The sequence below is a fragment of the Electrona antarctica genome (genome assembly GCF_951216825.1).
Source record: "Electrona antarctica genome assembly, chromosome: 20".
Classification (NCBI taxonomy): domain Eukaryota; kingdom Metazoa; phylum Chordata; class Actinopteri; order Myctophiformes; family Myctophidae; genus Electrona; species Electrona antarctica.
The window spans coordinates 15904047-15930811 of NC_136801.1; the positions used below are offsets into that span (position 1 = coordinate 15904047).

Consider the following 26765-nt stretch of genomic DNA (forward strand, 5'->3'; position numbering starts at 1 on the left):
GAAGGTCTGCTGCTTGGAATTTTACACCTCTCCCGCTTAGCGGAGAGTGGGGTGTGGTAGAGGACATCTCCCTGAACGCGTGCATATGTCACAACAGTTGCCTCGCGGAGCCGTCTTTTGTCCAGTGTCCACTCTGGGTCTGGAAACGGCACTTTTTTTACCGTTGACAGCAGTAGAAGGTCTGCTGCTCGGAATTTTACACCTATCCCGCTTAGCGGAGAGTGGGGTGTGGTAGAGGACATCTCCTTGAACGCGTGCGTATGTCACAACAGTTGCCTCGCGGAGCCGTCTTTTGTCCAGTGTCCACTCTGGGTCTGGAAACGGCACTTTTTTTTTACCGTTGACAGCAGTAGAAGGTCTGCTGCTCGGAATTTTACACCTATCCCGCTTAGCGGAGAGTGGGGTGTGGTAGAGGACATCTCCCTGAACGCGTGCGTATGTCACAACAGTTGCCTCGCGGAGCCGTCTTTTGTCCAGTGTCCACTCTGGGTCTGGACACGGCACAATTTTTACATTTGACAGCAGTAGAAGGTCTGCTGCTTGGAATTTTACACCTCTCCCGCTTAGCGGAGAGTGGGGTGTGGTAGAGGACATCTCCGTGAACGCGTGCATATGTCACAACAGTTGCCTCGCGGAGCCGTCTTTTGTCCAGTGTCCACTTTATAAAGTCCATGCACTCCAGTGAATAGCATTTTTATTTAGATTTAGATTTTAGCATTTAGATACCTTTTTTACGTTATTTAATTACTTATTTTTTACACAGAAACATAATGTGTGTCTTTACAATACCTGTAATGTAATAATAATACTAATAATGTAATGTAATAATTATTTAATTAACGGCACTTTTATTCTGAAAGCAACCGGATGTCTTAAATTTGCTAGCTCTCAAACAGGAAATTCTAGATTTGCCAAAAGAACGGAGCCAGAGGATGACTGAGCTGGTACTTCCCTTAAGCCAAATTCCAATACCGCAACTTTCACACTCGCTCACTCCCCTCGTGTCCTCCACTCGCTCCTCGGCTCCGCCCCCAGTGAGGAGGAGTGGAGGAGGAGAGGATTCGATGCGAGGACAGAGTGGTGGAGACGGTGGAATGGATTTGCCTCTAGAATCGGAATGTACTCCGCTGTCATTTCAAAGCGACGGCACATTCCGCGATCACTTATGACGTGAATCAATTCAATTCAATTCAATTCAAAGGGCTTTATTGGCATGGGAAAACATACGTTTACATTGCCAAAGCAAAAGTGGTGGAACAATACAGTGTCACACAGCTGGATCACTGGAACTCTGAACCCAGAGCCGTACAGTCTACAGAATAGACAATTCATTTTTGTGCATGTAACCGAGGCCAATGTGTATGTATTGGTAACATGTGCAACAAGGCTATTTATTCCTGAAATAGTGAATAAGCGCCAGGATGCACACACTTTTATATTATATGATTGTGAATGTGAAGGGAATTCCTGACCTGCCCGCAGCCCGCGTTCCTTTTTGCTCGTATAAATAACCCCCCTCCTCGGACAGTCCTTCCTCCGACGGTCTTTGCAAATAACGGACACTATAACAGGAATTATAGGTAGTCTCTCTGACTTACATATTCAGTTCAGTTCAGTCCACATATAAATAAATACATTTTTGTCACCGTCATTCATAGCAGTCTGTGCATTCAGGCATGCACAGAGAGAAATTAACTATAGCTTTTGAGGTGCGCACAATATAGCCTACTTTTATTATGCTTATATCACACAACGCAATAAAGCCAGTGGCTTGTTGTGGTCCTTTCACTTTCACATAGGCTATAGGCTAAGGCTACTGTATCATTCTGAAGCTCTATTAATTCAGCGAAAATGTGTCTCTTCAACAAACAGCAAAGCTTTTTAGTTTAATGTGTGTGAGTGTGTGTGCAATGTGTGTGTTGGGTCAGCGACAGCGTCTCATCAGCCGCAGCGGCCGGCAGCTAGTGGATGGGGGGTGGGGGTGCATAGTTTCGGGTTTCAAGCAGTGTTTTCTGTGCCACATGTGGAGGAGGCGGACTTATGTCACTGGAGAAGGAAAAAAACATGTACACGTGATGCGGAAATCCGCAGCGAGGAGACAACATACCCCACCGAGCCTGCACCTGATGTACACTCGCTCTATGCGGTCTCGGAGAGCCCACTCGGCTCCTCCACTCGACTCCACTCTCCTCCTCGATGGAACACTTTAACAATCGGAACGTTAACCATTTCCGGGTCAAGCTGGAATGACCCCGAGTGATCGAGTGGGAGTGAGCGAGTGGCCGAGATTTTGGGTATTGGAATTTGGCTATAGAGTATATACTTCCGTGTTGGTGTCCGTATGGAAAATCCCCCCGTGTGGTTCGTAGCTATAAAGATAATAGTTCCACTATGTATGCGCCCACCCAGTGCCCAGTGCCCACTTCTCTTCCTTTTATTAGTTCGTTTCTCAATGGCGTATTGCTGCCTCCCACTGTTGGTTCTAGGTATTGCCCATTATTTATAGAGAAGAGGAAACAAATCCATCACAGATTTCACCACTGCACTTGATGCTCCACAACTCAGAATTTTTGAAATGCAGGATTCCTTAGTAGTCTGCGTCTAGCTAGCACCACTGAACCAGGGACAGATTAAGACACAAGGAGGCCAGGACAGATTAATTATATTTTAGCCAGGGCCCCCTACACCTCCCGAACCCATGCTAAACCAGAGAGGGTCATGTCAAGTTGTAATGAAGGCACGTGTAGGTCAACAGCTGTAGAGATGTAATTACAGTATAGGTTTACAGTCTATAACCTAGCAGTATGATATTTATTCACAAGTTAAAAAATAAATAGGCTATATCTTAAATACTTGTCAGCCTCATTAGTCAGATGGGACTTTAATTGTCGATGGGCCTCGCTGCCATGTGGCGGCTGGCCTGGTCCATAATCCATCCATGGACTGAACAGCACATTTCTCTGTTTATTGATTGATTGATTGAATACGTTATTAAGAGTAGGCCCCTATGCAAACAGTACAGAGGTAGGCTACAGTTAAACAATAATTCTAAACAGATAACACAAAAAATGGTCTCGTTTCCATTGTGGTCAGGGTTCAATTCATCAAAACATGTAAAAACATACCATACTATACAATAAATCATCATTGTGCACTAGAGCTAGAGCATGCTGTATGGATTCACCACATCCTCATTCTAAGACACAATGCAAGTCCCTATGTGCTAAGACAGTACTGGGCCTCAACCATGTCATAATCACCCGATTTCTCCTATTGTAAAATGCTGTACCCTACAGTGATGTCCCTCCCCTAACAATGGTAAATAAAATAAAATGGTAAATGGTGCATTTATATAGCGCCTTTATCCAGGGCGCTTTACATAGATTGTGCATTACATTCACCCATTCACACACATTCATACACCGATGGCGGCGGAAACCATGCAAGGCACCAGCCAGCACATCAGGAGCAATTAGGGGTTCAGTGTCTTGCTCAAGGACACTTCGACGCTAACTCTGGGGGAGCCCGGGTTTGAACTGGCAACCTTGTGGTTGCCATCCAGCCACTCTACTCCTGAGCCACCGCCGCCCAACAATATTTTGTACCGACTCAGTCTTCCTAGTCATGTCCTCCGTTACCATTGTACAATGCTTAGAGTTCTCAAAGGCTATACCCACATCCACCTCCTCCCTCTTCAAAGAACCTTTGGCTGCGCTTCATTGCCTCGTTTCACTCCCACACAAGACCCATACAAAAAATCCACCCTACTTCCAGCCAGGAATGCTCTGCTGTCAAGTGTCCAGAGATGAGGTGAGGCAGGGTGGCCTGTGACCCATACCTTCCCCCCTGTAGACATTGGGCTGTATGTATTTTGTCTGTAACATTGGGCTGTGAAATGTCTTATTACTTAACTTAAGACCTGGAGGCGTGGTCAATGCTCTTTGGCCACTCAGAATAGCCAAATGGCATTGATCACGCCTCCAGGTCTTAAGTTAAGTAATAAGACCTGGTACTTAAGACACGCAAAATACAGCCCTGTATATTAATGTAGCTGCTGAGTCACAGCAGATGACTGCTTTGACATTCTACCCACTGTGCTGCTCGTGTGTGTGTGTGCATAATTTCCAGTGACATAAAAAATAATCTGCTCTTTTTTTTCTCTTGCTGTGAAAATAAAGATAGTCAGGATCTCCTATCTTCTTCTAGAATCAAAATAAATTATACATTTGGTCATGCCACAGATCGAAGGAGAGCTCACACACTATACAAATCTGTCAGGACAGTTCAAAGTGGTTAAAGTGAAGTGAGTCAGTCAACTTTGTTTCAGTTTAATTTCTTTCTAACGCATAATTTGGAGCTCTAGCCTTAACCACATTAATTGAAGAGTTTGGTCTCACAAAATCGGTTCCAAGTGATCATTTGTAATTTTGTATCTCATAAAATAACCCCTGATGAGGCAGTGAAATCCTCATAGTGGCCAAAACCGAATCCGGAAGTTATTAGCTGGTTTCACAAAGGTTATGATTCAAGGGCTACTGAGGTGTTCACATTATAGCTGGTACCTGAATAAGACATCAAACACACACTATTGCAGTGGCCGTTTCCATTACATTTTATGACCACAAGCTGGCAATGTTTTTAACTTTACATTGTGTATAACATCATGTGCCTACTTTGTTTATTACTTCCCTACAGATATCAGATCCATGCTGAGAGATAAAACATGTCAACAATGCTGTATAACACTGTCAAGTAAACTGTAAATTACATGGCCAATAAGGCTACTTGTTTGTTAGAATGATGATGATAATTTATAGCATTAATATTAAAGGGAAATGCAAAGACAATAACATGACATATCAAAGACAATTATTTATTGCATCAGAGATGCAGCAGAAATGTCCTCCGTCCTCCAACTCATAACCACCATAAAAACCTTCTCAAACAAAAGATAAGTGTCCATTATAAAAGTGAATATAAGAAAAAAGAACTAAGAAAGAAAATTACTGTGCGTAGAAGCTGTGTAACATACATAAACATAACCTTTAAACAATACAAACAATGACTGGCTTCGTAGTAATTCGTAGTTACAGCCAGAGATGGGGCACTTCTATGAACAATGTTGCTAGATTTCTTTTTTTTCTCCTCCTCTCTCTTTATCATTACATTAGGCATGAAATCTCTCACTGTAGTTAGTAGGTAGGTAGGTAGGTAGGTAGGTAGGTAGGTAGGTAGACCCTCCCTCCCCAGACCAACAATGAGTATAATCAGCAAGTGTTTGATATAATTTAAATTAAATAAAAAGGCACCCGCATTGCTATAATGGTCCTTTCAATTTTCTCCGAAATGTAAACTGAATCCATTGATATAAAGTGTAAAGCTGAACATCAAACATAATCATCAGGCATATTATATATTTTGGCCATAAAAAAAACAAGGTAAAATATACATTTTGCATCGAGAATAAACTCCAAGAACAATGCATGTGTTTATACACACACATTGACAGTGCAATGTCTGGATATGCTTATAAGGCCTTGACAGTCAGAGTGTTGTGTAATGAATGGTACAGTAGGTTCTTGGCTCAGTGCTCCAAGGTCTGATTAAAGTGCCTCTTCCCATCCAAGTACAGCATAGACTCTATAAAAGATAAAATAAATATCACAATGATTGACAACGCTATACACTGTCACATTTCAATGGGTGTAATCAAACTGACATAACTAAACAGCAATTCACTGATAAAGTATAATAAAACCAAATCTCAAAGGTCAGAGCTCTGTCAAAATGGTATATATTTATGCACTGCAGTTGTACTCATAAAACTTAAACACCAAATGCCGTTATCTAACATTTAGAACTTCTGCTGAAGTTTAGAATAGTAAAAAAAACCTACTATATTATTTTTGTTTCCACAAACCTTCAAGACGACCAGTGACCAAGATTGATAAACATAATCAAAATATCTACAAACATGATCAAACTAGTTCTAGTTGTGTGGTGGTACAGTACCTTTCAAGGTCAACTCAAAAAAGAAAAGAAAAGGGCAAACCTGAGATGCAATGGATCTACTTGATATGGTTCTGCCCTACGTGCTACAGTTTGGTGTGCCACAGTGTGACACGTTATTAAAATGTGTAGTGTCTGTGTGTTGCAGTGGGTGTGGCCTAACCTCCGTAGGTCTTGGGGACGATGTTGGGGACGTCGGTATCCGTGGCGAAGGTGAAGTGGAACACGTTGGTGGTGTTGTGCTGTCGGGTCAGCGGGTCCATGACCTCTGTGTGAACTCTGACCTGGATGTTCTTCCCTTCCGTGTAGCACACCTGCCAGACAGACAGGGGATGACCTTTTACGCAGAGCCTGGTAGTCAATGGTCACTGAGGGGGCGCTTGTTTTACAGGCGACCGGATTAAGGTTGGTGAGGGGTCCGTTAAAACGACAAGATTAAGGTTGGTGAGGGGTCAGTTAAAACGACCGGATTAAGGTTGGTGAGGGGTCTGTTAAAACGACCGGATTAAGGTTGGTGAGGGATGCGCTGCTCTGTGCTTGCGGTTTGAGGTAAGTAGTAGCCGGCGCTGTAAAACAAGCGTCCCATCAGCGCCCGAAACCTGATGGTTCAAGTGGTTAAACAGCCAAGGTTTTCCTCGAAACCGAGGCTCTGCGTAAAAGGTAGTCCCAGACAGACAAAGCCGTAATGGTCCAACTCAGAATGTGCTTAAACCCGTTAAAACCGGGAAAGCATCCATGTAATTTTAGATTTTAGTTATATCAATATAGCACATTGGTTGGATATTCAAAAATAGCAGATATACAAGCTCAAATGTGTGCAAATCCTTGAATATATAAGTTTTAAAGCGAACATTTTTAACTAAAATCTTTGCTTCGGGGTCCCTGGAACTCAATATTTTGAGATGTTTTACAATAGGTTAGTTAGTACAACGGTCTGCTACAATGTATTCAGTGGACATGAATGTAGACTATACATAGGACCAGGACTTTTTTGTGTCATCCTTTTTGGGTAAATGTTTTACTGTACCTCTGTGCCGTTTACATTTTTATAATCAATCAATGAATCAATCAATCCATGCACAAAAAACCTTATACTGTTATACACATTCTGGTATTGACCAATGACCAGTCACCCTGAGCTAATTGCAAACATGTGTGCGCATGCACACACAATCTCTCTCTCTCTCTCACACACACACACACACACACACACACCTGTGATGAGAGAAGCAGCAGGGAGCCAATCTCCACAGGCCTCTGGAACAGAATATCATCAACCGCTACCAGGTTGGGACGACAGCCTCTGTATTCATAGACAAGATCCACATGGAAAAAATGTAATTTAACTTGAGACCTATTTGGTATAGAGGGAAAAGCAGGGGGGCTAATATAGATCCCTGAAGGACTTTGGTCAACAAAGTACATGTATGCAGTATTTTATTGCTGCCGGTACTTGCACATACTACAGTATCACACAAAAGCATAAAAAGTAGCAGGTCCACAACGAGCTTGTAGATCTGCTAGCTTAGCAGGTTTTTTTATTTGAATCCTGAAAAGTAACAGTCTCTGTTGGGTCAGTTTCCACCTGACAGACGATATGATTCAAGTGGTTAAACAGCCAAGGTTTTCCAAAACTAGAAAGATATTTGAGTGATGAATGATGGAAATATGTTTCATTATCCCTGTTTAATGCCGTCTGTCTGCATGTTACTGTGGCAGCCCACTGAAGAAATGGCACTCAATTCAATTCAAATGAGCTTTATTTGCATGAGAAAACATATGTTTACATCAAAATATAATAAAAACAGTTTAAGAAAATGGGTAAAGTATAATAGCTACAGTTGGAGGGGGTACAGCATTGCGTTAAACAGAGCTATATCACATGTCGTTTTTAAAAACATATAGCAGCAATCTTGTGATTACACCTTTGGGCAATTAGCAACATTTCTTCTCAGAACAATTTAATAATATCTATAAAACTACAAGGACTGCTTCTCAAAAAAAGAAAAAAAAAGAAGCAAAAAATCATCAACAACAAACTGACAATCCATGATCATTTCTTATGCTCCTGCCCTCTTCAGCACCTTGGTCAGCGAATGAGGATTTCTGTTAGAGAAAAGAAAGAGGGGAAAAAACATTAATATTTAGACATTTTACTATTATATTAAGCATGTCATTCTTTAAGGTTATGCTTTAATCCTTATAAACCGAAATGCAATGTTTATTTAGCTTACCGTGGCTTTACTCAGAAGAGCATTCTTCTCTTGGATGAGAGTGGAACCTCCTCAGCAGTTTCTCCTTCCATTCGTCTCTGAATTTAGTACTGAGGTCATTCTCAAATGCCAGTTGGATCAGATGGGCTTTCCGTTTGTGCAGAATGCTGCATCTGTGCTCATAAAAGACATTCTTCAACGTCGAGAAGGAATTCTCGCACATGGCAGTTGAGGCCCCAAATGTCAGTGCATGTTTGAATGCAGTCAGCACCACTGGCATGGATTCCAAAAAGCTGGAGTATTCTGAAACAAGTTGGCCCAAAGTCACTTTCTTCTGGTCCTGGCCTGTGCGCTTAGTTTCAAAAAATGCACGTGCAATGATAAACTGTGACTCGTCCATTTCAGTCTTCGTTAAATCCAGTAGTGGCTTCACTTTTCTGCAATTCAAAAAGTTCTTGCTGGTAGGATTGAGTGCATGCAAAGCTTGCACGTACTTGCTATTTTGTCTGCTGAAACGCACAGCCATTTCACCAAGAACAGAGTCGAGAATGCCAATAAACAGCCGCTTGCACTCCTGTTGAAAACTGCTGACACCTACACTGTCAGCCCACAGTTTCTCAAATTCTGCATCCAATTCTGCATCCGACCGTAGACGTTTAATGCACTTAGTGGAATTCTGAAGGAGACGAACTGCAATGAGTAGATCTGTTCCTTCGGTTTGTAACATCCGGTTAGGTGGGTCCATCAGCCTCAGCACTTCGTACACCGCACAGGCAAGGAATTTGAACATGGGTTGTGTAAGGGCCATGTGAATCCCAAAAGCTTCAATTTTGACATCAGCACTTGTTCCGATTCTGAGTTCTTCAAGAAACTCCACAAGCATGGTGTGTGATTTCAACACAGCAGAAACTGTGTCCAGATGCCCAGTCCACTGTTGATCCAGGAGCCTATTAAGCTTTTCTCCTTTATACTGTGCAGCTACAGTGGGCTTTCTTAGAAAGTTATACAGTGTAGTGCAGGTGTCGAAAAAATCAGAAACTATGCTCTCTGATGAGATGGCATGCACGACCACCGAATGCAATTGATGGCTAAAACAATGCACGTAGGGCACTTCTCTGTTTAGTTCTTTTTGCACAAGTCTCTGCATGCCTCCTTCACTTCCAGACATCACACTGAACCCGTCGTAACACTGGGTTAGAATCTTCTTTGTGTCTAGACCAACACTTGACAGCTCATCAAGCACCAAGGTAGTGAGTGACAGGGCATCACAGTGGTCTGTAGTCAACATCGCCATGAGCCTCTCTTGCACTTTGTACTTCTCGTCCACATATCGAATAACTAGTGAGACATTCTCACTGCCTAGAGGGTCCTTGGTGGTGTCCACCTTGATAGTAAAACAGGACTCCCCAACATCTTTAACGATTTGCTCTTTCACGATCGTACTCATCAGTTCAATTATGTCATTATGAACGTCATGTGGTGTATATGTAGAATGTTTAGGAGCCGATTTGAAACCATCTGCCAGCTCTGGTTTTATTCTCAGAGTGTAATCAAATAGCGAAGGAAACAGTCCACAGCCAACTTGGCCACTCTGATCCACTGCACCAATGGCACCCCTCAATGGCAGTTCATTTGAAACAATGAATTCAGTCATGTCTATAATAGCAGACACATGGGTACCTGGCACACACATGCGGTTTTGTGAAAGCTGATCCAAAAGTGTTGAACCTCCTGTGCCTGTGGAATGCCGTATTTCCTGTTCTTTCCACATGGTCATGCATGATAGATGCTCCTTGCTGTTTGCATGTCTGGTTAGTGGCGCTGGTGGCATCAAGGTCTTCTTGGTGGCGGGGGAGAATTGTAGCGTTCTCTGGTCCTGGGTGAGTCCTGGTGCTGGTGGTGGATTCATGTTGCAGTCAAATGTACACAAGTGTTGTTAATGTTAAGCTGATGTTGTGCCCCTTTTATACTGAACCTGGCAGGTAAGGCCCCATGAACACTAAGCCTCACATTTGCATACATATGGGCGCGCCCCACCAATCAATGGACAGATTGAACGTGGTGGTTGGCTGCCTATACACAAAGGACTAGGAGCCAATGACAAGGAGCCCACTTATCTATTGTTCTAGGCTAGTAAATGTCCAGAATAAAAAATGTACTTGAGTAAAAGTACAAAAGTATTGGTATCAAAATATACTTTTAAGTGCAAAATAAAATAAAAATATTTTGAAAATAGCTAAAGTTTAAATAGGGCTGTGACCAAGCGGGTCACAACCGAGGGCACGGAAGGACACGACACAGGCACTTGTTCTCAAGTAGACTGGTGTATTCCTCTATGTGCAAGGAATAACACAACATAGGACATTTTACACAGGAGAGGAGATAGCTCTCCACTGTCCGGACAGACACTCTCTCTTGAGTGTTTGTGGAGATGACTGATTTATCCTGTTGTGCCTTGATCAAGTCCATGCACAACAGGTGCGCAGCCACACCCATCTCTGAGTCCAGTTCTAGTTTGACTCAGGCCAGGTGTGACTGCTTAAATCAGCCATCCTCCATCTCACAAGGGCTTTAGTGGTTAACATGTGCTCTTGCCTGTAATCGCCCCCTGCCAGCTGCCAAATATCACTAGAAAACCAATCCAGCACACAATAGGTAGTTTTATATTTTATTATTGACAACAAATATATATAATAATAATCACATAAGGGGGCACGGTGGTCCAGTTAAGGGACCTGTGACACCAGGCCTGTCTCTCACATGAACACTCACCCATAGATGCAGGCGTTGGCCCAGCCCAGCTCATAGGCTTTCCTCATCAAGAAACCTCCGAAGATCCTGTTGAAAATGTTCCTCTCCTAGAGAACACACCAGTATAGAGTCATTAACCCATTAAAACCAGGAAAAAGATGTTAGGTATCCAAAAATAGCAGATCTACAACATTATAGTGAGTCACTTCATCACCTCCCCCCAGAAACTACTCCAAACATGTCTATACTGTTGGAGCATCACAAACTGCATGTAAAGAGTGCTGTCGCGGTGATTAGGCGACTGATATTGCGCAACAAAAGACTGGTCCACTTGCCCCACTGGGCAAGTGGACAGACAGGGCAGCAATTCACACCCTCAACACCTTCATGTCTAGGTTGGGGGGGTGAGAGACTTTATTTTATGTTGCTATATCAGCAAAAATTCTTAAAATATTTGTGCCAGAAGCAAAGATTTGAGTTAAAAATGTTTGCTTTATATATGTGTCAATATATATACTGTATAAGTGTATATACACACACACACAAGCTCGTTGTGGCATGAAGTGGCGTGCTATGAGCTTGAATATTGATTTTTGAATAGCCAAAGTACAAAATAAGACCTAAAAAAACAGATGCTTTACCGGTTTTAATCATTTTATAACTGAGCCTTCCTGTATCTCACCTGAGGATGGCAGATCTCCAAACCTTTGACTTTGGCATCTTCCATCCACACGGAATTAGGAGGCAGAACCCGACTCCGGAAACTCACTGTCCTAGAAGAGAGAGCATACACCCACACACACACCACTGTGTAAGATGCATGTGACTCCATCTGTGTTTATGGTTGTGTGTGTATGTCCAGGTTTGGATTTCGTACTTCGAATCCAGGGTGTTGAGGAACAGACTGTGTACGATCTTCCTCTCTTCGGCTGTAGGAGCCACCTTCAATAGCGACGCAGTACTCAGCTCCACACGATGGGTCTTATTGTCTGAACACACGTGAGAGAGGAAGAGGAGGTTACAAGTCACACACACACACACACACACACACACACACACACACACACACACACACACACACACACACACACACACACACACACACACACACACACACACACACACACACACACACACACACACACACACACACACACACACACACACACACACACACACACACACACACACACACAGTGTGGCTTATTTATCTAAACTAGAGTGGTGCCCGTGGGGCCTCTACAGTGGTGCCCGTTGAGCACTGGCCTACTTGGAACGATGCAAGTTGGAAATGCATGCCCCACCCAGATATTATGTCTGTGTCCCTTTTATGCCCATATGTGGAGTTCTTTATCAGGCATGCCCAAATATGGAGTATATGCAGACGTCAGAACAGGCCAGCTCCATATATGGACCCTGGGCAGGGGCCCTGTCCAGAGCCCGGGCAGAGAAACCGGCCACTGCACCCCCTGTGGTGGTGTGGAACGCGTGTGACAAATTTGAAGTCGGTGGGGCGAACGGTTCTCGAGTTACGTGGATTACACACAGACAGACGTACAGAGACGGCATAAGCCTGTTTTAGGGAAGGTTCTGACATCTTCCCTACGTAGGACAAAGTATATAGGGCTTATGTGGTGAAGACTGACAGATTGTTGCCAACATAGACAGTCATGTTAATTGCCTCTTACACTCTCCTTCCTGAAACAGTTTCTCCTCTTCTGGCCCCTCAGGCTTCAATGGATTCACAAAAGCTGCCCTGAGGGTACAACAGAAATAGTACATTTAAGCAGTAGTAAAGTAAGTAAAGCAGAATAAAAGTGCAGCCCTCAGTCCAGAGAGGGCAGATTGATATGCGACGCAGGGGGACGGTAATGGTGGGTGTGGTCAGATGGTGACGTCATGGTTATATTACACGTTTAATTAACTAAGGCTTAGATGATATGAAATTATATGAAAGTGCTTAGTTACTAAGCACTTTCATATCATTGCTGTCGGGCAGAAAGAAACCTCTTATCTCCATATTCTAAATGTTTATGCTTTTAAAAAAATGCCCTGATGATACTAGTGTCACACAAAAGTATCAAAAGTAGATCTTCTATTTTTACATTTTAATCCTGAAAAGTAACAGTTTCCGGTTTTCGCCCGAGACAATAAGCACTTGAATTAAGTTGAAAATGTTTATTTAAGGGGGAAATCGAATAGTTAGAACTTTTTTCTCATTGTATGGATTTTGGCCAGGCCAGAAATGGATTTGGACAGGCGGACGCCTGCCCTCGCCTTATTGTAGATACGCCTATGGTGTAGGCCAGGCCGCCAGGTACCCAGACTGAACTGTGGGGAGGCATTTTAACCGGCAACCCCCATCCTTAGGATTTAGAAGATTAGATATTTGTAGAATCTACCTCTTCTCTTAATAACATTTGATATTTACCCCAGTGAAGAGCTACCACCATTACAGTTGGACAGAATCCCAGAAAAGCATGACTGAAATCACAAGTATGGTGATATTGAAAAAACAATCCATGTTGAAAAGGGAAGAGAGTGAGCGATATCAAGAAGCGAGAGAAACTAAAACAGAAGAGGAAGTCTACATGAGTACACAGGTCACATGCTTATAACTAACTAAACTACCTCTTGTTCTCTGGATCTCTGGCCACCATGACAAATGTAGCATCCAGAATGGGACAGTAAGCTCCATCGTGGTACTGGAAAACATAACAAGAATGACATTTATGATTATCATATTACTGTATACCCAGCCCTGGGTAAGGGTACAGGTAAAAGGACAGAGAGGGTGATTGACTGATATCGGCTGTTTCTGTGTTCCCCAAACTTTTTTAGCACGAGGCCCAGAATGTGACTCCTCTGGACACAAATTACAGGAAATAGCCGATCTACGAGCTCACAAGTCGCTTTTTCCCCCCAATTATTAATTTCCCCTAATTTATAGAATTAATTAATTAAATTATTTTGAAAAATGTTTGATTTTGTATTTATTTTATTAAAAAATGTCAATTAATTAAATAAACAATCTTAAAAAACAAAATACTAAATATAGGAAACAAAGAATTGTAGCATTATTGTGTGTGTGTGAGAGTGTGACTGTGTGTGTGAGAGTATGACTGTGTGTGTGTGTGTGTGTACCTGAGACATGTGCATCTTGGCTTCAATGGAAGTCTTCCCCACCCACGTCACATGGCCGGTGAACTTGATGTCACAGTCAGGGTAGACGATATGCTTCCTCATGTCTGTCATCACAAAACATACACTATAATTACCTTCAGCCACAAGGGCGAGGTCTTTAGCAGCAGATGGCTTGATGGAGCTGAAGACATAATTTAAATTAGCAGTTCAGTATATTTTATAATAATAGCCCTGCATCTACTATTTCTAATGTTAATCACCCTGTAACTCAAGCAGTTTGGAGACGATTTTAGCTTTAGCCATGTTGTCCCCTAGAGCAGAGATACGTAGATACTGGCTGGGACGGTCTCCATCACCATCGGTGAAGACAGCGGCCGTGTAGAACAGGCGTTCTCAAACCTATTCAGGCAGCGACACGACACCCCCCAAAATAATCATAATTTTATTCTCAACATTATTACTCATTGAAAAAGCCTTTGACTGCAGTGTGCGTGTGGTGCTGTTGTCTTGTGGTATCCGAGTTCCATACCTATCTTGTCCACCAGGGCTGTAACAATGGACAGTGGAGACCGTGGCAGCGCTTCATTGTGGGTGTGAGAGTAACTGATCAGTACTGAGAAGAAGGAAAGAAGATAACAGTTCTGATTCATCAACCGAGACAGGGAATATAATATAACAATAACTGTATTTATGTTACCACCAACAGAAACTCAGAAAGCGAATATACAGTTTTGTAAGAATATCGTCTCTGTCGGGTGGAAACCTCATATGCTCCAAAACGGTGACTTTCAAGATTCAAATTCAAAAGTAGCAGATCTACAAGCTCGTTCAAGTTTGTACATCGTGTGATCAAATAGGGAGTTAATTAATAAAAAAAGAATATGGAGATAAGCCGACAGAAACAATATCCAGTATAACATTAACTTTGTTAACATATGTATAATATATGGTACCTGCTAAACTATCAAGATCCTCCAGGATTCTTCCAAACCTGCACACCAAGAGATACATGTGCATTTAGAAGCAGTGTTGTCTACTAAACATCTAAGTTGTATTTTTCGTGTTTGCTGTTCTCTGTTTAGCTACAGTGTATTTAGTTTTATTATTCTCTACAGCACTTTGTAAACTCTGAGTTGTAAAATGTGTGTGTGTGTGTGTGTGTGTGTGTGTGTGTGTGTGTGTGTGTGTGTGTAAGCACGCATGCGTGAGTGTTGGGCAGGTGCAGACGAACACTTTGCTAATTTTATTGGCTTTTATCTGTGTTCCCGTCTACTTCAGCAGCACAGTAACTCATATTACTGACAGTGACTACACTTGCTTTAGCAAATCTATGTCAACATTACATTTCCTCGTAGCTGTGTCACTGTGGCTCAGGCAGGCCTGTCACAATTATTACATAATCACCTAATCGCAATAATTTGAGATAGAAAGTAGATAGTGTTTACAAAGCCTAAAAGCCAAACAAATGTATTTTTATTCATATTGTTCCAGAACAGGTCTATTCGCGTTTCTGTTCAGATGTTCAGCGACTAGTGACGCAATTAAATCAATTAATCGCCAAGTTAAATTTCATACTCGTGACAGCCCTAGGCTCAGCCGATAGAGAAATACTGATAGTACCTGACACTGTTGTGGAAGGTGAGGTACTTCTCTCTGAGCTCAGGCTGAGACCCGAGGGGCAGGTGGGCCTCCACATAGCTGTCCTTCATCCGCCTGACAGGCAGGTCACTCTGAGACTTGGCCAGCTGGGATGACAAGGCCACGCGGTCCACCAAGGCCTGCTGGTGGTCTCTGCAGGGAGTCAGAGAGCATGAAATCATTAGAATCAAAGATGTGAGATTAGAATCAGAGGATGGGATTAGATGAGTGAGAGTCAGAGAGGTGAGATGAGAGATGCGAGTCAGAGGTGAGATGAGAGTCAGAGAATGAGATGAGAGTCAAGAGAGGATGGTAGTCAGAGCATGTCGGATGAGATGGCGAGACACCACTTGCCCTGGTTTGACTCATGACCCCTCACCCCCATGGCATTCCCTGGGAAATCATTCAAAGGTCATAAATGGTTTTGGAATATTCCATAAGCTTGTATGGTCTGTTCGCAGGCTACAAGGTCGTCAAACCAGGTCAACCACAATCTTTATGATATTGTAAACTTTATGACAGTGGTGTCCAACCGTTTGTCACGTTTGTCCAACTATGCAGGCCGGTCATTTCATTATGTACTGTAATAAGCTGATGTTTTCATTCTCTAGGCTAGGGTGACCGAGTCCGCAAAGTTAAAATATTTTTTAACTTTTGCAAATGCATTAGCCACCTTATTAAAGGCTTTTTACTTTCCTATCTTCTTTTTTTGCATCAATTCTGTCACCCAGTTGTACTAAAGAGAACCTTGTTGATTGAAGATTCCTACTCTGGCCAAACAGATGCGCTCCTTCCTCTCCTTTTTCCATGTTAGTTTAAATATTGGAGTAAAGCTGCCCTATGTTTATCTATGATGGGTCAGAAAGTTATCTACAAATCAAACTCTCTAAAGAATGTATGTAAATAATTCCAATTTATATGTTCAAAATAATTCATCCCAAATTGGGCTTTAAACAAGAGGAGGGTGTGGAATGAAGACCTGCACATTTGGCCCTCTGTAGTGCATGACTGACTGTATATTTCATAATGCATAATAAGAATAATCTTCTGATGAAATTCAGGCGTGTGTCCACATGGCAGTTACTCCTGCAGCGCGCCAAATTATACAGTAACTTTTACAGGAAGTCTGATCATTGCAAATGGTTACAAAAAGACAATACTATATAGTCGCTGTTATCTATATGGCACAAATGGTATAGATTTGGATTATAAATAAAACACTGGACACTCTCAAAAACATCTGTCTAGGATTTAAAAAAAAAGATATTCAGTAGTTTTTTTTTTTTTTAAATACACGATTGTTTCAGTACCTCCAGTTAGTAGAAGCTCCCACGATTGCCCTCAATCTGTTGCGAACTAGAAAACAAAAGAGCCAATAAGGACTTTCTCTTTGTGACATTTTAATGTATAAGTGTGTGTGTGTATGTGTGTGTGTGTGTGTGTGTTTAGATGTGGTGGAGTTTGTGTATAATGTACTATAAACTGTTATTTGTCATAATGTAATTTACTCGTTTCATTTAGCCTCAGTCAAAACATCAGTAAGCTGCAGTCTCACTTTACTGTGGTTAGGTGTGTACGTATGCATAAAGGTTAGGTGTAAACAATTCACTGAACGATTCATATCTATTCACAATAATCTTACGTTTCTATGGTAAAACACAAGATTGAGTTTATTTTAGATTAGAAACAAGTAACAATTTTTCATGAATCATAAAACAAGTGTTGTATTATTATGTAACAACTTCCTCTTTGTCTTAAGACTGCAACTATTGATGTCCTAATCGTGAGTCAATAGAAAACAGGATTGTGAAAGTAGGTGGAAACGTTGAGGCAGCCCCAAGTCAACAACAGAGCAGCCAGAAAACCAACAGTAATCTGTCACTAAGATAAGGACATTGTAGCTAAAGATGAAAAAGATGTCTAAAAGCAGTGCTAGCAGCCTCTAGTGTCCAAGCTGCATGTCAACGGGTGCCAAAGGCTATTAGACCACTAGCAGTACTAGAGGAAAGGCCACAGGGTCACCAAAAGAGGCCATTTTCTGAGGTTCAAGGAGATACACAGAAAATTCCATGACAATTCAGCAAGTAGTTTTTGGGATGTTTATTGGCACCAAAGTGTTGATATGTGTGTTTGTATGGCCCTGCCACTTGTGGGGCCAGGTTTGCCAATTCAATGTGTGATCATTGTTGTTGTTTTTTAAAGTAGGAAGAAAAGCCATATAGATATAGCTATAATGAACCAATCTAGATTCATTTATTTGAGAATTAATAATACTGTTAAATCTTTATTTAAAATAGGCTGCGAAACTTGATGTGGAGTGAAGGCTCAGACTAGTGAGACTATCGCTCTGACTGGGGGAGGATATTTAGTTTGTTTGGGAGCGAGTTTACATGTGTGTACTGTGTACAATATGAGGTCACGTGTTGACAGCCTTTCACTAGTTCAAAGTTCAGACAGAGTCCACCAAAGCTTAAAGGAGGTAAGCCTGTGCATGAAACCAAAACTGCATTCAAGTGAGAAACCAAAACTGCATTCAAGTGAGAGAAAAAAAAGTACTTAGGAATTAATGCAGCATCATGCAGAGGAAATGCTACAGAATTAGGAGCAAATTAGGAGTCAGGTAGAGGAGTTTTAGCTGGTTAAGATTCAGCTTGATTTACCAACACACACCATTGGCCATATGTAAGTTTGCATCTCCTGTGGAGAAACAAAACAAAATCAAATGTGAAGGGGCGAGGGGTCAGATGGTATGACTGGATGGAGGGGACAATGTATCAGACAGTGTTCAATAGATTCAGTCAAACTAGTCAAAGAAACATTAATGTAGTTTTATGTAGTTAGTGGTTCCTAAAGTGGGAATGTATTTAGCCCAAATAATGTGGTTGAGAATGCCATATGTCCAGAGAAAAGGTCTGACAACCTAAGATACCTCGTCAAGGCTGCTATAGTAGTGTTGTAACTTGTCACAGACCATTGATTACAAATGCCAGCAATACGATTTGTCCTCGTCAAAAACAACCCAATCCCCTCCCCTAAACTTGCCCACTGTTTGCACAACGCAACGCACATTCTGTGGCCACAACGCAAACAAATCAAATGACACTGGCCTGGCATGTCAAAACACTTCCATATCATTGGTCTACACCAGTGGTTCTCAAACTAGGGGTCGGGAACCACATGTGTGTCCCCAAAGGATTTTGGGGGTCCCCAGATGATTTGATTGTTTTCTCACTCAACAGCAAACAATCCAACATACAGTATAAGTTTTCTATTTCTAAAGTGGCAATTTAAGGACTTTTAAGACCTTTTTAATATCTCTAAAATTACATTATCAAATTATGATCTAAGAAAAGGCATAAAATCGTGAAAATAGCCCAGTCAAACAAAATGTAATCCATCAACTCCTACAATTCCAAGAGCTTGTCAGGGTAGGGGGTCCCAAGTTAAATTGTTCAAATCTAAATATTGTGGGGGTCCACGGCCTGAAATGTTTGAGAACCACTGGCCTGTACATTATGCGCATGCATCTGACTGATCTGCAAACAGTGAAGAATTATGCTTAAAATATTATAGAAGAACTAACAAGCTTACAAGCCAGATCTGCTACTTTTGGCATATGACACTGTTGTACAACAAAGTATATCAATCTGGCTTTATGTTTATGTAGTTATTAATTGTCACTGATTAGAAATTGAGAGATTTCCATGTAGCCTCCATCACAGTCGGACATCTGTGTGTGTGTATGTTTGTGTGTGTGTGTGTGTGTGTGTGTGTGTGTGTGTGTGTGTGTGTGTGTGTGTGTGTGTGTGTGTGTGTGTGTGTGTGTGTGTGTGTGTGTGTGTTGTGTTGTGTGTGTGCGTGCGTGTATGTGTGTGTGTGGGGACAATCATTCAAATGAAAAATGTTCATGCCGATTATCCAATCACTAGGGTGTGTGTTTTCCACCTACCTTCCATCATGTCCGGAGCCATGCCCTGCTGAGACAAGGCCCTCACACATAAGGCCCTGGACGCACTGGACAGCAGCAACCTGGACCAGGGACCATGGCATCAAGTATACTTTAGTCTCTCTTGTGTGGCCAGACTGTTGCCTCCCACAATTTTCAAATGCTTCCGGTCATACAGTCTGGTCTTGAGCACGGAAGCTCTGTTGATGATCAAGGGGGAAGGCAGAAGCCCCCTCCAGTCCCCACACACACACACTTCCGTTTTGTCTTTACAGTCGGAAATGTATCCTATAATCCGGCGTGAACGGAAATGACGAACATATGCCAGTTTATTGGCTCGGATTTCAGGTGTAGTTCCAGACTCTATATAGCATAGGTTCTCAAAGTGGGGTCCTGGGACCCCTAGGGTTCCTTGAGGGGGTTCCAGGGGGTCCAGCTAGATAGATAGTTAGGAATAGGAACCAAATGGACCGCACCTACATGATAGTTAGGAACCAAATGGACCCTTATCGGCCTGTAACCCACAGTGTATACAAATGGAACAAAATGGACCGGGGCCATTTGAGTTAAATTAACACTGATTTTACAGTGGGCTCCCACAGATAAATGTCATCATGGCGGTGCATGACCTCATGCATATCAAACTGGTGGTCCTTCATATTAAAAGGGTTGAGAATCACTGCTATAGCTGTAAAAAATCTTCTGTTATGGGGTCCCGGGCATATCTTTTCAAATGGGAGTCTGTGGGATAATAATGTGTCAATTTTTGGGGTCCTTGACATGAAAAAGTTTGAGAACCAATGCTCTAGCATTCGGATGTTGTGGAATAAATAGTTTTCTGGCTATGCGAGACTATGTAGTCCTATACTTAACAACTACATTATGAGCCTACATCCTGTTCTAATTATAAACAACGTCTACAGGCTGGACAGCACACATGTTTGCCATCTCTTGGCAGAGGCACAGATTAGAGGGGACATGAGGAGATGTCTCGTCTTCATCCTGTCGATAGACAGGTCCTGACAGCTGCCTGTACTGTATACCGTATGAACGTGGTTAGCAAGCTGCTCTATCAGTCAGTGGTATATATTAAGAATGGAGTTTCAATGAGTAATTCAAAAAGAAGCTGCCACGCCCCTGCTGCTACACCCTCTGTGTAAACAGTCTCCACCCATGTGGGGTACAGTATAGTACATTGTGCAGTTAATTTCTGTACGTCTATATACATAGCTTCAGACAATATGTAATTAGTTGAGACAATTATAAACCCATACCATAACCATACATTAACCCTAACTCATACACAATCATGATTATCCTCATAACACAGTAATACAGTAGGTCAAACCGCAAGCACGGGAGCAGGCGCTAGTCCGAGGTGCGGACGCATATCGAACCAATGCTCCGTCGGACCATAGTATGCCTCCCCCAGAGGGGGCTCCACTGGCACTGGTATGAAAGTAAAGTTGATCAACATCCCTTATATCCTACTCAACATAACAGTACATCTATAATAATATATCACACTAACCTTGGTGACAGCATCTCTGCACAGCACAGGGTTGATACTAGCTAACACAGACCAGATGAGACGGACCAGGGTGATTTTGGTGATTTATTTTTCCACAGCAGTGACTGTCTGAACGGGTGCTTCCTGGTTGTGTCAGTAGAGCCCCGCCCACTAATGACGTAGGTCAAGTCCACTATTAGTTCTAGTTTGATTTTATTTTTATTTTTATACTTGGCTATTTGTCAGGTGTACGATTGAAAAGGTAACTAATCGTAACTAGGTAACAGTCAACACAGGTAACTCATATAATTCCCAAAACAAACATATATAAATAAACAAAAACTAAGGGCATTTTTTTCGTCCATACTGTATTTCCCTTTTTTACTTTCTTCATATGAAGATTTCCTGTTTTTTCATAGAAGTGTATATACGTCTTCTAATTAATTGAAAGGCCTGGGGGACTGCTTTTCATGGTTACGTCCTCAAAGTAGCAGTTTTGTATTGACTTGTGCTTTCGTTTGAAATGTACCCATTCTACATACTGTGAAATAAAAAATAATAAATCAATCAATAAAGCAATCAATCCTTTTTTTTAGTTCTTATTTCGAACCGCCGTGTAAATTTCCATAGTTAGGTTATTTCCAACAACAAGTGACGTGTGTCCACACCGTCGCCCTGATTGGTATGACGGTATGACAGAGTTCCGGGTGGATAGCACCGCCCCGCCGGTCCGCTATAAAGTGCAAACAGAAACAAAGGACACCTCAGTCCAGCTGATCTTGACATATTCTTTTTGCTGCATGCTATTCCACCGACAGACCCGCACGGATCCCTAGGCCCATAGTGGAGGGTGACCCCCCTATAAGCGAATGAAGAAAATTCTCCTGCATCACTTCACATACAGAGGTCTCGTAAGAAAAGGAAAAAAAAGTAAAAGAAGAAAATGGACAAGTATAAGTTACGGAAAGCTGAACCCAAGGACGTGCCTGACATATTGCGACTCATAAAGGTTAGTAGGCCTCGGGAGGAGTCGGGACCGGGTGCTGCTGTTGCTGCTGAGGTCTGGAGTTGGAATAGATGTGATCATGTGAGGTTATTTTGGAGGAGGCGGTCTAGCAAGTTGTCCTCCCCATCTTGGAAGTTCATACATACTATGGTTTGCGAGTGCATGGATGGCTGCCTGCCGTTGGGTCGGCGTGTCACAGAGATGAGATAAGATAAAACCTCTAATCCTCCATGATGAAGAAATGTACCCACAGGGGACCGTTCGACGCCACTGGTCCACCCAGTGGTGCCATGTCTGCTTGTTATAAACTACTTTGGGCGTGTTTCTAAAGTGTTGTTGCTTATTTTGGCTTGTTTCCTAATGTTTAAGCCAGTAGTTGCCTATTATTAACCTGATAAATATTTCCCCCCTAGATTTGCTTTGAAAATGGCAGATCTACAAGCTCACAACACGTGCATCTGTTACTGTTTGGTTGTAGTCGGCTATTTTTAAAATAAATATTTAAAAAAAAAAATATATATAATGAAACTAGGCTACACAGTATTGGGTCCCTGGCACTGTGGCACAGAATCTGGCAACACTGCGGCGGACGTGTACTATGATGTGATGACGAATGCTTGAGGAAGCTCTTTGCTGCCTTGGCCCTCAACTGACTCATTTCCTCATTTATGATGCCGGTCTACCCGGATACAGGAATGCCAAATATGGTCAATCTCGCAGCTAGGTTTAAACCATTTAAATCTGGTGTTTTCGAGAAATACTGGGCCTACTACAGGCCAATTAAATGAATAATGTTTGCATGTAATGCCAAAAGGCCAGGTTAAGGTTTAGTTTTTAAAGTTAGTTTTTGGTATATAGCTTTATAAACGTATTTTATTTACCACAGACAACAATGCATGATATTGAGGTTCCCAGGATTAATTTGGGTGTTCTGGATTTCTGTTTATTTTTAGGAACTTGCAAAATACGAAGATATGGAAGATCAAGTTCGTCTGACTGAGAAAGGTGAGCGTTTACATTTTTTTCTCCCCCATCTATAACTTAAGCAACATGTAAACAAATGGAACATGTGACAATCGTGTGTGTGTGTGTGTATATATCGTCTCAACAATATTTATCACCATGTCGCCCACCCCTGTACACACGTGTCAAAGTATTTACAAACGTCGCTGTTCGGCTGTTGTAGAACTTCTCGAGGATGGATTCGGTGACCAGCCATTTTACCACTGCATTGTGGCAGAGAGCCAAGGAGAGGAGAGCGGTAAGGAGATCTCTACATGCACATTGCACACACATAGTAAACTGCAGCCACCATTACAGTGGAAAGTAACTAATTACAATTATTCAAGTACCCTTAAAAAACCCACATGGTATCTACACACACAGGCATGCATCATGTGAGGAGTAAAAGCACCGGTAGCAGCAAAGCTGATATGTTTGTGTGTAATCTGTGTATGTGGTCCTCTTTTCAGGTCCAAAGGTAATTGGGTTTGCGATGTACTACTTCACGTATGACCCCTGGATCGGCAAACTGCTCTACCTGGAAGACTTCTTTATCATGCATGAGTACAGAGGCGAGTCTTTTCATAATTGTCTATAACCTGCCATGGAGTAAATCTATATTTTACTCTAATACATATTTACCATCTGACTGACACTTGTCTCAGGTTGCCAGTGGCCATTTAATTGCTTTTGTTAACTTGCGTACCCCCGCACCCCCATTTCTTTCCCCCATCCAGGGTTGGGAATCGGATCAGAGGTGTTGAAGCACCTCAGTCTTGTGAGTATACTTTTATCTATTTGTACTGTATTAACATTATTACGTATTGCACAACCGTGACTTGGTATTGCACCTTTTGACTCGTTAATGTCCTCTGTCCAAACTTCCAGACTGCAATGAAGACGCGCTGCAGCAGCATGCACTTCATCGTGGCCGAGGACAACAAGAAGTCCATCGAGTTCTACAAGCGCCGCGGTGCCGAGGATCTCTCTCAGGAGGAGGGCTGGAGGCTCTTCAGGTTCGACAGCGACAGCCTCGTGAAGATGTCCACCCCCGCAGAGGAGTGACCTGGCCCCTGCAGGCTCGAGCAGCGCTGCTGGAGGTCACACGCGGGTTCAAAGTTGGGGGAGTGTGATAAGAAAGTGCATAGCGACGTCGTTCAAACCTGGCACTGTTCTGATGTGTCTGTCATTTGGCTTTGTTCAGTGGCTTCCAATCAGGGCTTGATGATGATCTGTTAAAACGGGCAGATCTGAGATTTGTGTCTTTGGATACCTGGTTATGTACCCCCGTGGGTAACGAGAAGGGTGGGCACTAAGGAAAGGTCGGCAATTTCCCCCCCCCCCCCCCCCCCCCCCCCCAAATGTTAAACTAAAATATTTGGAAAATATGTTTATCCAACTGTTTATCCAATCATAAACAAGAAGTTGAAGGATACTGTATGTACATGTATACATTTCAGACCACTTTTTGTTTTTTTATATACGTTTTTTACATTTTGGACAAAATGGCCAATTTTAGATTGAGGTGCCCACACTTCCTTAGTATCCACCTTTCTTCCCCATATAATGGAGTTGGTCATTTGCACGGGCATGGCTTAACTCTATATGTGACTGACTCGTGCCTGTCGAACAAGGGTGTCAGAACTGACTTACCATAGTTTAGTGTGAAAGGCAGATTTTTATTGTATCACTTTGGTAGGTTTCAGCATGCACTAATGCTAATGTAGTTAAAGGGGCATTCCACACATTTTCAATAATATACCTTAGAGCTAACTTTTTTTTTTTTTTTCCCACACAGCTCTAAGGTATATTAATGACATAGTAAAATGTTAAATGAGTGGTATTCCCCTTTAAGCATATTAACTATTTTTATGAGTATGTAAGCCTCTCTATTAACGTAATGTCTTGCTGTTATCACAGCGATGATTCATATTGTGTGTTGGTAACTCTCCTGAATCTCTTTTTGAACATGATTGAATAATTTTCATTTTGTTACGGCTAATAAATGGGGAAACTGATCAACACATCTTTTACTGTAATTCATTACACTAACACTTTTTGATCAATTCATGTGTGGAAAGACCCATGATTATGTGAATGCTAATGCAGTGTCAGCAACTGCAACATATACAAAACCATTAGGGGAAAGATGGTCTAGCACCTAAGGTGTCGACATCTAAGAGTATAAACATTATGTAGCAATGGCATCTAATCTAAACCTTGTGAGCATGCATAAGCTGTAACGTGTCCTGTGCCTCTAAAAAGAGTCTGTTGGTAGATAAGTCACAAACAAGTCATCCCCACCCAGCCACCCCTCCCCACTACATCTGATCTCTCACCATAGTTTGGGTATAACAGCTAAATTTACATCCCAACCTTGGTGTAACCTCATTCAGAACCAGACTGCACGTGTGCACGGAACTGCACAATGTTCTCTTCAAAGTAGTCCTACATTTGGCTGAACTTACTGTTTTGAAAGCACTTGAAACTCAACCCAGTCAAAACAGGACTATATGCCCCGAGGATTCATAACAATTGCCGATTGTTTAATTTCTGGAGCAGGTTATCCTCTGTGCCAAAACAATTGGTGCAGAACTGCCACAACTCCATTACATTTATACTATTCACCATAAAACGAAAGACCAAAATATTAAGGACAGCCACCACCGCTCATTCTAGCTCTTTCCATTAAAAGAAACACCAGAGCAGTGTTGATTTTGACAGCAACAGTTTAGGCAGTCAGTCTTTTGAATAAAATCCCGATTTAGTCAAATTGAAATGTTTTATTTGACTAAAACTAAGATTTTGGTCAACTAAATATAGTTGATTTAGGCTGTGATGGTGTCATAATGCCTGATTTATACTTAGCTGTGTGCTAAAAATAGCATCCATGTACTAATGCATATCAAACTGTGGGTCCTTGAAATGTAAAAGTTTGAGAACCACTGAATTAAGTCACCATCAAATTCAGATTGTCAAAGTGGTTAGAGATCGTCCTCAGCGGGAAAGTACTGAGTTGAATTTTCACAACAGATTTAGGCTACTTGGCGACAGTGGCGTCCTCTGATGTATGAACCCCATCCCGTTGAGTCATATTGAACATTGTTTAAAATATTAATAGAAATTAAACCAAGACAACAGATTGTGTTAGATATAGCGAGAAGATTATCCCATTAAAAAAGCCCCTAACCCAGTGGTTCTCAAACTTTTTCGTGTCAAGTACCCCTCAAATTGATATTGTATTTGCTGCGGAAACCATCTGAAAATTATTTGTGCCAGGGACCCTCCGAAGAGATTTATGTAAAAACAAAATATATATATATTATATTATTCAACATTTTCCAAACATATTTTTCAAAACATTCCAAAAATAGCAGATGTCCAAGCTCGTAGTGTAGCTTGTAGATACCCATGGACCCCTGGGGGTCCCCTGATCCCACTTTGAGAACCAATGCCCTACCTGCCTAACCTAATCTCATTCAAGCCAAACTTCAGGAATGCCATTTAGGTGTCAACATTGACAGACTATGATCATTTGAGTGCACT

The 26765-nt window shown here is 42.0% G+C and overlaps 2 protein-coding genes and 1 long non-coding RNA gene across 3 annotated transcripts; 1 reads left to right on the top strand and 2 right to left on the bottom strand.

Moving 5' to 3' along the window:
* Positions 1-4490: 4490 nt before the first annotated feature.
* On the bottom strand, positions 4491-21339 carry acot9.1 (acyl-CoA thioesterase 9, tandem duplicate 1). The gene is made up of 16 exons (XM_079489551.1): positions 21233-21339; positions 19705-19784; positions 18426-18452; positions 17066-17111; positions 15738-15908; positions 15071-15108; positions 14647-14730; positions 14118-14221; positions 13605-13678; positions 12662-12729; positions 11851-11962; positions 11656-11746; positions 10995-11080; positions 7225-7312; positions 6173-6323; positions 4491-5640 (listed from the first exon to the last, which is right to left on the bottom strand). The coding sequence occupies exons 1-16, from the start codon at positions 21244-21246 to the stop codon at positions 5585-5587; spliced, it is 1290 nt and encodes a 429-aa protein (XP_079345677.1). The 5' UTR covers positions 21247-21339; the 3' UTR covers positions 4491-5584.
* LOC306913042 lies at positions 7752-10057 on the bottom strand. Its single transcript, XR_013788468.1, has 2 exons — positions 8244-10057; positions 7752-8115 (listed from the first exon to the last, which is right to left on the bottom strand). It is a non-coding gene; the product is annotated as an uncharacterized lncRNA (long non-coding RNA).
* A 619-nt stretch (positions 21340-21958) lies between the features above and the next one.
* LOC306912680 (diamine acetyltransferase 1-like) lies at positions 21959-25243 on the top strand. Its single transcript, XM_079489086.1, has 6 exons — positions 21959-22220; positions 23171-23222; positions 23404-23478; positions 23690-23791; positions 23957-23997; positions 24108-25243. The coding sequence occupies exons 1-6, from the start codon at positions 22155-22157 to the stop codon at positions 24282-24284; spliced, it is 513 nt and encodes a 170-aa protein (XP_079345212.1). The 5' UTR covers positions 21959-22154; the 3' UTR covers positions 24285-25243.
* The last annotated feature ends 1522 nt before the right edge of the window (positions 25244-26765 follow it).